Below are 11,439 nucleotides of genomic sequence, written 5' to 3' on the forward strand. Positions count from 1 at the left end.
AGTACATCTTTCAGTCTTGTACACAAAAAAAGTTTGGTACATGATGTGTATACATAGCGGAGGATATTCAGTCACATAAATCAAGCGGTAATATATTGTCATGAGGTCAGTCCCGTTCAGGACCTGAAATTAACACCCAACCAATGCAACACTGTCAATCCACCTGCCACATTGGCCGGAAGCCAATGAGAATTGAACGATTCAGAAACGTAACTATTGGTAATCAGGGTACGCAGTTGCTTATGGGCCCGGACCTATCAGGGGACCGTTTCTTCACTATAACGTTGCTGAATCCTGTCGGCTCGCTGCAGCGGGTGGGGCTGCTAGTCCGATCCCCCCGCGCAACTGACACACACGCGTGACTGACACACGAACGCAATCACACACGGTGGATGCAGGGAAAACCGCAGATCTACAGGATGAACTAAATTGAGGACAGCTACATTAATGTAGGTGCAATGATAAGTTAAAGTCCAATAAATACTTTTTCAAACGGTATGAATGTGTGTCCCAGCTCAGGATAGGAAGTTATGCCTTTATGCTGGATTATTAAGGCAGGCACCCCCACTGGGCCTGCAGCAATATCCACAAGTAGGCTACTATGAATAGGACAGGAAAGGATCACAGAGACAAAGCAATTCCTGTTTTTCACCTTTAGGAGGCAAAAAAAACTGGCTGGTAAGAAGTGACTGTGGCAGGTGGTCGAAAAAATGTCAACTTGAGGCCATGGTCTCGTTATTTGGCATTTTAGAGAGAAAGAATTAAATCCCACTGTGATGGCATTACTGTACCTGGAATAAAGATTTTCCTTTTCCAGGGAATTCCTGGCTTATGTCTTCTTTCCATGCAAGGAAGGCTTCTTCTTCAATGATCTCCATGTCGTAGAAGTTGACAAAGTAGCGCAACAGCATGCCTTAGTGGAAAGAATAAAAAAGGTCATTAAAAGTTTCATTAAAAACTTGAAAAAAATCTTTTAAAAGTACATTTACAACAGATTAAATAAATGAATCAGATTAATCACAAATCAACTAGTATAATTGTGCGATTAAATCATTTTACTGATTGACAGCCCTAAGGAATATATTTGTTTTGGCCATTTTTAGGACTTCTTTAGGCAGGAGAGCTGGAGATGTGACATAGAAGAGAGAAGGGAAATGACATGAGCAGCAAAGGGCCGCAGGTCGGAACTGGAATCTCGGCCGATGTGGATTAGACTGAACCTTTGTACATGGGGTGCACGCTCTACCAGATGAGCTATCAAGGTGCCCCTATGAATACATATTTGACAGAAGTATGACCAAATTAATTACAGAGTGTGACAATTCACTGTTTTCAGCGCTCTCTGTTGGACAAACCATGTAGCAGAGACGCTTTTTTTTTTTTCAACTACCTCAAAGCTAGCGGCTATATGGGTCTAGCTCTAGTGGATCGGCCAAGACTTGGGAGTACTGTACCTTTAGGGAAGGCGCTGCTGTTGCAGTGCACCTGCAAGGCGTAGAGAGCGCTGACCTGCAGCTCCGTGTGGTCATGCAAGAACTTCTGCATGACGGGTTTGAAGGCCAGCAGCAGCTGTTTCTCCTGCTCCAGTTGCTCTTTGGAAGGGGCGGCCAGCTGCTCGTCGGCCTCGCCCATGCACAGCTCCTGGGAGATGTACTGGAGGAAACTGGGACAGGAGCAGAAGACAGTGGCACATTGCTTTAAAGCTAGTCTTGCATTGCCAGACCTTCCTTTACAGCGCAGTGGAGGAGGGTCTAGCTAGTCCACACAGCATTCCAGGATGGAAGAAAACGTGCTCTGGTTTTTTGACAATTTGTGCTAGTAATCTAGCTAGCTGTCTTGATTTAACCTGCAGCGATTTGAGCAGCAGTTAACCATAGTCCTCATAAATCCACCGGAGTTTAGAAGCGGAAGGTAATGGACATCCATCCGCAGTGGGAATGCAAATTAGGTACCGATCAAAAAAAGGCTGAAACACAGACCCCTTTCACTGTTCTTGCAGTTTAATGTTAAATGTATTAATTGATCAACTAAAACTAAGACTCAATGTGCATAAAAAGGAACCTGATTACTATTTTTGTACATTTACCTGGTCATGAGGATGTTGACAAAGCCTTTGTCAGTGTGAAGCTTGGGTGAGATGTTGTCTTTAATCCACTTGTAGATGGACTGTGGAGAGGGGTCTGCCGTTATCTGTTTCAGCAGCTCCTTCTCCAGCTTCAGCAGCGGGAACAGGAAGCTCAGGCCCTTCCCCTCCAGGATCTCCAGCATGCGGTCCTTGTTCTGATCGATTTCTGCCAGGAAGAACAAGTCTGTTGTTCAGAAGCAGGGCTAGGTAATAAGTTCAATACTTTTTCTGGGTTTCCAAAGGGTCTTAAAAAAAAACCTACAATTTCAAAATCAATACTGTACATTTGCTGAAGTATTGTGTCTTAAAATCATTTTTAACGGGTCTTACTTTTGGCTACATACTTTCGCGTATGTAGCGCGCAAGTTGCGCAACCTAGCCCCTATTTTCAACTCTTGCTATAGTTGTGTGACATGTAAATCAATGTTTTTACTAATATTTTTCAAAAAAAGACGTGCATTAAAACACAATGGTGCTAGTGGTCACAATTAAGTGCTTGGACACCCTCATAAATAGTTGTGTGATGTGTAAATCAATGATGCTTTCATACATTTCAGCAACACCAGCACCTGCAGCACCCTAATAATACAATAGAGTACGTGTTGGTATGTTTCTGTCTGTGGCAGGAGCATTACGTACCTGGGAGCATCTTCTGCATGTTGACCTTGCTCTGCTGGAAGAGATCGGTGAGCCACTCGCGGTCCTTCAGCTTGGCCGTCTGTTGCAGGCAAAGCAGGAAGAGGGGGAAGTGTGTGCCGTTCTCCAGGGGGTGAGCCAGCTCCGCCACGCTCACCAGCTCTGCGATGATGGCCCGAGCCGCAAACTGGGCCAGGTAGGACTTCACCAGGGGCACGTCCAGCTCGATCTTGGGACACTGGTCCAGGACGTTGAGGAAAGCCTGCAGGAGAGGAAATGCCACAGAATTAATCATAATGTTACCAACTTCATAATCCAGCCCCCCGAAAGAACTAGAAGATCAGGCCTCCTATCTGTCAAACATCTCAACTTCAGTTTGGTTTAAATTACAGACGTCCGGTGATGTGGAATGCTTTGCCATTGCATTTTTTCAAAGCTCACACTTGTACTAACCATCCATCAAATCTTTTATTGATAATTTGTATATTATTATGTAGTATTTGTATATGTGTAACCCCAAAAAACTAAACTAAAATGATGCAGAATAAATATTGGAATTTTATTTTGGTATCTTAATATTGTGATATGACTTAAGTGTCGTCTTTTCCTGGTTTTAAAGGCTGCATTACAGTAAGGTTTTGTACTTTTTGAACTTACCAGACTATTATTTGTCTTCTCCCTTCGCTTAGACATTATGTCCACATTACTGATGATTATTTTTCTATAATCTAAGTGTGAAGATATTTTGTTAAAGCACCAGCTGTCAACTGTAGAATATCGCAGCAATATCAATATCAAGGTATATAGTCAAGAATATTGTATCTTGATATCTGATTTCCTCCCTATCGCCCAGCCCTAACTGTAACCGAGCACAATAAAGTCTTTGTAATTTATACAGTTTAAATAGTTAACTTAGAGCATGTGTTAGTCTAGTTTGAGTCTAGTCTGCAGTATATCTGGACTAGCCAGACCCTCCTCCGCAGCGCTGTGGGGGAAGGTCTGGCAATGCAAGACTAGTTTGAGTCCGATTGAAAAAAGTAATGCTGGCTGTTTGTACCTGCATGAAATTCTCTCCAGTGATGAGGCCCTCTGTGCGGAGCGTGTGGACCAGAGTGCTAGCATGCTCCTTGTCCTCATCGGGACGGTCCAGGGAACACACGATGATCTTACTCAGCATCTCCGGCAGGAAGTGCTTAGGAGCCTTCATTTCCCTCACGCCGCTCACAGCTTCGGCCAAGTTCTTACTGTTCAAGTACTCTGTCACCATCGCCTCCTGAAGTGGAGATTAGAGCACATAGAGATGAGCTGTAGCTAGTTGGAAAAGTGCTACTTCTAAAAAGATAAGCAGCCAATAAGTCTCATGATCTTAATAACTGTTGTCTTTACAGAAAAGACAAAAAGAAAAGACTTGTTCCTAATGAAATCTTATTTCAAAGATAAATGATTTAACTTTTTGGGCACATACTAGCTTCTTGAAGATGGGTTTGGGAAGGTTTGTTCAACATTTTTTTTTTTTTTAAATGGACACGCCACACAGCTGACACGCTCATGCCATGCAGGCAGTGTGCAGGAGCCCTAACCAACTGGTGACATCAATACGGAAATGTAGGTTGTGGCAATGGGCTGTCTCGCCTTTCCCTTCTCGCAGTCTTTTTTCCAGAACACTTTTCCATTATTTATATATTGCAGGAGATCTTGAAAGATGCACCATTTTGTTTTTGCCTACCGTCATTTTAAGCAGTTCCTCCCTGGCAGGAGGTGGTTTCTTGTTGATCTTCTGAGGTTTCTCTTGGATGGGCGGAGGGTTGGTCTTCAGGCCAAGCTGTGGAGGCTGGGGGAAAAGGTCATGCTGTTATTACAGATATAGTTACACCAAGAAACCTTAACATTTGATGGTGTTTGGGTTTGGCCAGGATTCTTTTTTCCTTTCATTGTTTTTACTAACATATTATTTCCCCTCTACGCTGTTCATTATGGCACAATGTGTTTCCCGGTGTGTGCTGGTTAGCGCATGCTTGGTGTAAAAATCTGTTCTGGTGTTGGAAATGGTGGACACGCAAGTCCTAGCTGTGCATAGATTAAAAGGTTTGTGATCTATATAAACGTTTTATAACAAAACATTTTAGTTGACACTTTTTTTTGGTAATCTTTCATTGTGTGTCTACTGTATTTTCAATGTCCATGACAGTTAAAAATAACCTGGTGCAAAACTGTGAGAAGAGGACGTCTCTTACCTGTCCCAGAGGGGGGGTTTGAGTACGTGGGGGCTGGGCGCTGGGAGGCATCATGGTTGGGATCTGGGGCTGGAGTTTGGGTACCTGATTCTTGTTGAGGAGGAATGACTGAGCAGGCCGGAGGCTGATCTGGGGGACCAGAAACACATGAACACAAAACATAAATTAGTATTGGTTCTGCTCTTAAAGAAAAAAGAAAATATGTAAAACTGCTACACTCATGCCCTCATATCTCATAATCGCAGTCAGCGGACCTGATGCCAGTTTGAAGAGAAGAGGAGGAGTGGAGGAAGGATAAGAAAGATAGAGATCAAAGACAGAGTACACGGTAGAAGAAAGACTGGTAGCAGGTTGTTTTCCTCAGAATAACGCGTCTTTTTATAATCACTGGGCATGAAGACTTAATCAACCTGCAGGCAGGACGGTATGATACATAGGTTTTACCTAGAGCAGTTTTTTAAAGGGGCGCTATGCAGTTTTAGCCATTTCTTTGTTGTTTTCTCACAGGTTTCTCTATGGAGCTCCCCATACAGCTTCAGAATACATATTTGGCAGCTCCTATGTTTCCTAGTGTCTGACTCCTCGCTCGGCCAGTCTGCCGTTTCCTCTTTCTCTGTTCTTGTTTTCCTGCTCACAGGCTTTAGGGGTAAGTGAGACGACCACCAATCAACTCGGGAAAAAAATCATAACCATGCCAATGACTCCAACGCTGTTCAATTGAGGTAAGTTAAACTAAAAAACTGCATAGTTCCCCTTTAACAACATGAGATCTGGCTCGGTGCGCCTTTCAAATTTATTAAAACTAAGTTATAAACTATATATTGTTTAGTGGACCTCATGCCAAAACAAATGTATACTTTTGTCCATATCCTGCATTAAAGTTACGAAGTAGTTCCAGTTACCTCATCTGCATTAAGCTGTCCTTTCTTGCTGAATCGTGGAGGCATGTCCTTGGACGGGACCTGCTGCTGGGCCATGTGGTTCTGGTTCTGGTTGAGGAAATGCTGGTTCTGAACCTGTCAGAGGTCACATGGGCATAGTGGACAACCTTCATAGAATTTTACCTCAACAGAAATGTTCGAGAAACAATCACTGTTGCTGCATGAATAATAATAATAATTTGTTAGCAGGATTACCTGGTTGGACTTAACAAAAGACTTTGGCCCTGCGTCGAACTGTGATTGTGGTTGAGGGACGATGTGGCCACTGTGGCCGTTGAAGAGCGGGTTGGTGCGATGGCGCCCCATAGTGGGCGAGTACCTATCCTGAATGACCCCCGGGCCAGTTCCAATCCCACTGCCTGAGTAAACAAAGTACAGAGATGATGTCACTATGTTATACACATGTGTGTGTTTCCGTTTATGTGTTCACAAGGAAATGTTGAAAGATTAGTGTGTATGTTGTTTTATTTCTGCTCATCAGACTCCGCCTACCCAGAGCCTGGGTCTGGCCGAGGTTTCTTCCTAAAAACGAAGTTTTTCCTTGCCACTGTCGCACAAGTAGCTTGCTCTTGGGGAAATTACTAGAATCGTTGTGACTTTACAGAGTGAGTAGGTCCAGACCACACTATGATTTATAAAGTGTTTTGAGATAACTTATGATTTGATACTACAACTAAAATTGAATTTCAGTGAAGATTTTACACAAAAGAATGGGTCCAAGCGGAAGACACATTTAGATTATTTTATAAAATGACCACTCAAAAGGTGATCATAAAAATGAAAAACTACTTTGGCAACAAACTATTTTGTGTCACTCATCATTTTGTGTACCAGAAGAACTTTGCATTATTCTGGAGGTAACTTAAATATTATAAACAGTTGTATAATGCATGTAAGAATAAAAAGCCAGTCCAGTTGTAACATCAACAACATGAAAATGAAATGAAAACATGACGAGATGTAGCTTCAAAAGGCAGATTCACAGAGGACCATAGCCTATACCTGGCATCTGCCCAAACATATCGGCCAATCCCCCGAGAGTCTCCCTGTCCAGTTTCATTCTGTTGGGCATGAAGGGGCTTTCCAGGAAGAAGTCCATCCTCATCCCCTGAGACATGGGTGCTGGGATGAAAACACCCAAATCCTACAGGAACACAGCTAATGTCATTAAATTGTCCAATATCATTAACAATATCAATAAGTTGTTCAACCCAGAACTTTCTTTCCAAGATTAATTCAAGGGCATTCCATACTTAATACTAAACTGGAGCCCGACCGATAAAGGATTTTTAAGGCAGATACCGATATATAGATAGATAGATAGATAGATATATATATATATATATATTTTTTTTTTTTAAATACAGAAACATAACCAGATTTCACAAAAAAAGGTTATTTGTAGTTATTTATAAGGTGTCACATTAAACACGATAGCACAAATAAAAAATAAAATAAAAAAATCAGTGTTGCTAACAAGGACGTTGTAAAGCGCCCTCCAGTGGACAACCTTTGCAACGCCAACGCTCATAACATGGTTGACAATCCACTTTAGTTTTTAAATATTAATTTATTAGAATGAGCTAATGTGCAGAAACTGCTTATTTGTAAGGGAGACAGGGTTTTAATGTTACAGGTTCATTTATGGGGCCCGTTAACACAGGCATGCCTCAACCTTGGCTGTGGATGTTGGACATTAACTATTAGTCATCCCAAAATTAGGGCATTCTAAACAAGGTGCAGAATCATTTCACTGGACTCACTTTCACTGCCTCCTGACGGATCTGGTGAATCGTCTTCGGTCCGTTGTCAATGAAGGCCTTGCGGGGGACCCAGTTGTTTAAGCGCAGTTCCACTGTGTCTTGCAGCAGGAAGCGGATCCTAGCAGGCAACTCCTTGTTGTTCATTAAGGATCGCATACGGCCAAAATACTGATCCATTAAAGACTGGAGAAAGGGTGGAAAGAGGGGAGTGAGGACTGGCAGACCTTGAACATACAGAAGGCAGCAGCATTTAGTTTAGCGCTGGCTTTGAGCCACATGGGGGTTTATGTGAGGCCAGACAGTGAGCTTAGCAAGGCCACGGCATGACATTTGACCCAGACAGGAACACAAAAGGCACAAAGAAAAGAGACAGCAGAGTAGATGCATAACAAAAAAGAACTAGCCAGCCAAATAAAACATGAAATGTCCTGTTTGCGTTTAGCGCCCTGATCACTTTACAGTAATTGTATGTTCTTTTCTGAAGCTTTAAAGTGCCCATATTCTGAAAAAAAAACACTTTTTCCTGGGATTTGGGTTGTTATTTGGTGTCTCTGGTGCTTCCACACGCAGACAAACTTAAAAAAAAAAACTATCCATGCGGTTTTGAGGGAGATGACAGACAGGCAGGTTTCTGAATGTCTTCTGCCTTCAGTCTCCGGGTGAGCTAGTGGAGACGAGGTGGCTAACCGTAGCATGCTAGCGTAAGCAAACTAGCTCCTTCTCAATGGCAAAACACAGCTACAACACAGACTAGTTTACCATAATCTAAAACTAGTTTACCATAATCTACAAAGAACTACTTCCGTGTCCCTGTTCTGCAGGTAATCCACAAGCGTGCCCTCGCTTAGAAGAAGTGTCCCAGCTAATCCTGCCTTGTACTGAGCATGTGCAGCTACCAACAAAGATAGTAAAGAAGTGAGATGTCTCACTCCAAAGCTAAAACAGGTGAGATGACTCACTCGGTAGCTAAAACAGAGAAACACAACGGATGAAAAGAGGATCTACAGCAATGTGCGGTATAAAATATGGTGTTTTTTGAAAATGACACCACGTAAACCTATTCTGGTACAACTTCAAAATATGATTATGAACCTGAAAATTAGCCTAAAATGGGCGCTTTAAGATTTTACTCCTGCAATACATGAATCACAAGTAAGTCGCTCAATGATAAAAGGCTATGAAAAATGTTTTTGCAAGTTTGTGGTCTTTTGTTGTTGAATTTGACATGTGCCAGGCACACAAAGTTATTCTCATCTGGAGAGGCCGTTCTGCTGTTCCCAGCCTCTCCAGACGGTTCTGGTGCCATCAAAGGCCGGTGCGGTTACCTTTGCTTTTTCATGGTCAAGTCTCGGCCCCACGGTTCTCATTATCTGACAGAGGCACTCCAGATCCTCCCCCATATCCTTGAGCTGGACTCTCTTCTTCTTTTCCAGAAGCTTCAGAAAAGATTGAGGAGAGAGGGAAGGCAGCGGGGTCACACAAGTTACTCTACTCTAGTTTTCATGAATGTATGCAGCATTTATTTTGATTACAACTCTTGATGTGCTGTCTTTAAAAAAAGGGAGAGAACTTCAAAACACACAAAAATGACAAAAGAGCGCACGTACTGTTTTGATGCACTTATGAAGGATAGATTCGTGGATAAGGTCGAGTTTACCAAGTTCCCCGATGAATTTAATGTTGCCAAGCATCTTGCTCTTGGCAATGGAACGCTGCTCCTCCTCCTCAGAAGTGAGAGGGTTGTCATGTTTGTCATAGACTGACGGGAGAGGAGAAACAGACATAAGCAGTGGACAAACTATGATGAAATGGATTAAAAGATACTGTTCACACAATGACATGAACTCACTTTCAACATTTCTGGTGCGGTTTTCAAATTCATCTTGAAGTTTGGAAATCAGTAGTCTTCTGAAGGTCTAGAATAGCAAAATAGAAAATTATCTGTACGTTAGATGCAACTCAATGTAAAGCTCGTCAACAGAAGCTTATATGGAGCACTTTTATAGTCAGACAGCAGAGTTTTGCTTTCACTGCTGAAATGTTGGACATACGAATGACAAATTTGAAAAACTGAGTTGCAGGGGAGGTATTAATAATGACAAAAAAATAATAATTAAGAGAACACAATAGCTTTTATTTGGGGAAGAGTGGTATTTATTACGGCCTGCTCAGCAGAACAAAAATGGCAGTGGTGATATTATATAAAAGACGGAGGACAAATGTACTTTAAAAAAATGTCTAATTGTGTAACAAATGGTGAACAGCAACACTTACTGTGCTCTGCTTTTGGGATGTTTGGATCTCAGATGAAGGGCCATCAAAGTTTGGTGCGTCCTCTGCCAAGCGCAGACATAGCTGAGCATAGAGCGAGCTATACTTGGGCTCTTCTAGGGCTTTGTCTACAATCTAAACCACGGCGAGGGAGGAGAGAAGGGAGAAAGTCAGAGAGGGACCAGTCAGGGTGTATGGGTAGGAGTCGCCCTCAGGGCGGCCAAAAAAGTGATGAATACGTTTCCATTTAGCAAAGGAGTGAATAAAAATGTCCTCTTACCAGCAAGATGATTCCTTTAAGGACGAGTTTTGAATCTACGCCCACATTCAGGAGCTCAAGGCATAGCTTGTCAAACTTCTCAGGCGTGAGTTTGTTGAGTATGCTAGAGAAGAAAACAAGAGGGCATAGAAGAGGCAGCAACATAAGGAAGTCAGTATGAGTATGCAAGATCTAGATTTCTAGACAAATCTCATCATCCATATTGGCCCTCTCAATCTCTACTTGGTTTGTTTTTACAGAGAGCAGAGTGTGAGTTAATGTCAGACTAGTGATGCAACGATACTGATACCAGGCAGATCCTAACTCAAGCTGGATCAGGGTATCGGTACCAATGGGGCATATCTATTCAATTCTCCATTTATATGTCGTATAATGGAATTTTAATGTCCTTTTGGTCCAGTTGAAAGGGCAAGGCGCCGGAACTGTGCCAACTCTGTCCAAATACACGTCCTCACCACTTTGGGGGCAACAGGAAGTTTCCAGAGGGAAAATGGCAGACAGCAAGTGTTTTTTTCATAAATATTCTATATTATCTTGATCTTCACTAAGGCTTGTTTGGATATAATATGTAGTTCTGTTAAATCCTATCATATAGGTCTGGTATATCGAAGCTAATTAATTCCATAAACATACATATACCGGGATAAGAGGCTGATTCACAGACTCACACTTCTTTAAGTCAACCTGACCTAAACCCTGTAACCTTAGTTCAAGACACCGTTCAAAAGTGTAAGATATTCTTTGAACATTCATCGGCATTCTTCTTCAGAAAAGCTTGTCTGGCCATCCTGAATGGAAACCACACAAACTGTTAAATCAGATGGGTTTTGTGAATTTACCAGGAATTGGACTCTGTACAACTCAAATGGTTTTAGTACCAACAATCTTTAAGCAACGAGTAAATGCAATTCTTGCACACTATTTCTGGGTTATTCTTGATAAAAGGTCATGGAGGACGTTGCAAAAACATATGCTTTTGGTCAGTGGGGAAGGATCATCAACTCTTCAAATATGCACACAGGCTTGATTGAACCTTACCCCCTCACTTTCCTGAAGATTGCATCGTGTCGCTCTTTTTCATTACTGGAGTTGACATCTCGTCTAGTGCTTCGTGAAGGAACCCATCTCTGAACGCTTTGCCCTGGGGTTTTCCCCAGGAACTCGCTGTACACACGGGGGGGGGGGGGGG

At 42.4% G+C, this 11,439-nt stretch overlaps 1 protein-coding gene and 1 non-coding gene across 2 annotated transcripts in view; both read right to left on the reverse strand.

Annotated features, from left to right (window-relative positions):
• eif4g2b (eukaryotic translation initiation factor 4, gamma 2b) overlaps positions 1 to 11,439 on the reverse strand; it is an 85,352-nt gene that overhangs the window by 12,224 nt on the left and 61,689 nt on the right. The window contains exons 4-20 of the mRNA XM_034879028.1: positions 11,289 to 11,414; positions 10,251 to 10,353; positions 9,974 to 10,105; positions 9,549 to 9,615; positions 9,307 to 9,458; positions 9,025 to 9,135; positions 7,700 to 7,882; positions 6,939 to 7,080; positions 6,132 to 6,295; positions 5,898 to 6,011; positions 4,996 to 5,124; positions 4,488 to 4,592; positions 3,819 to 4,034; positions 2,765 to 3,023; positions 2,087 to 2,291; positions 1,455 to 1,663; positions 787 to 913 (exon numbers count right to left, since the gene is read on the reverse strand). Of these exons, the coding sequence (XP_034734919.1) occupies positions 787 to 913; positions 1,455 to 1,663; positions 2,087 to 2,291; positions 2,765 to 3,023; positions 3,819 to 4,034; positions 4,488 to 4,592; positions 4,996 to 5,124; positions 5,898 to 6,011; positions 6,132 to 6,295; positions 6,939 to 7,080; positions 7,700 to 7,882; positions 9,025 to 9,135; positions 9,307 to 9,458; positions 9,549 to 9,615; positions 9,974 to 10,105; positions 10,251 to 10,353; positions 11,289 to 11,414 (2,544 nt within the window). The remainder of the gene's footprint in view (positions 1 to 786; positions 914 to 1,454; positions 1,664 to 2,086; positions 2,292 to 2,764; positions 3,024 to 3,818; positions 4,035 to 4,487; positions 4,593 to 4,995; positions 5,125 to 5,897; positions 6,012 to 6,131; positions 6,296 to 6,938; positions 7,081 to 7,699; positions 7,883 to 9,024; positions 9,136 to 9,306; positions 9,459 to 9,548; positions 9,616 to 9,973; positions 10,106 to 10,250; positions 10,354 to 11,288; positions 11,415 to 11,439) is intronic.
• LOC117949822 lies at positions 5,216 to 5,390 on the reverse strand. Its single transcript, XR_004657753.1, has one exon. It is a non-coding gene; the product is annotated as a small nucleolar RNA SNORD97 (small nucleolar RNA).

This window comes from Etheostoma cragini, chromosome 8 (assembly GCF_013103735.1).
Source record: "Etheostoma cragini isolate CJK2018 chromosome 8, CSU_Ecrag_1.0, whole genome shotgun sequence".
Classification (NCBI taxonomy): Eukaryota; Metazoa; Chordata; class Actinopteri; order Perciformes; family Percidae; genus Etheostoma; species Etheostoma cragini.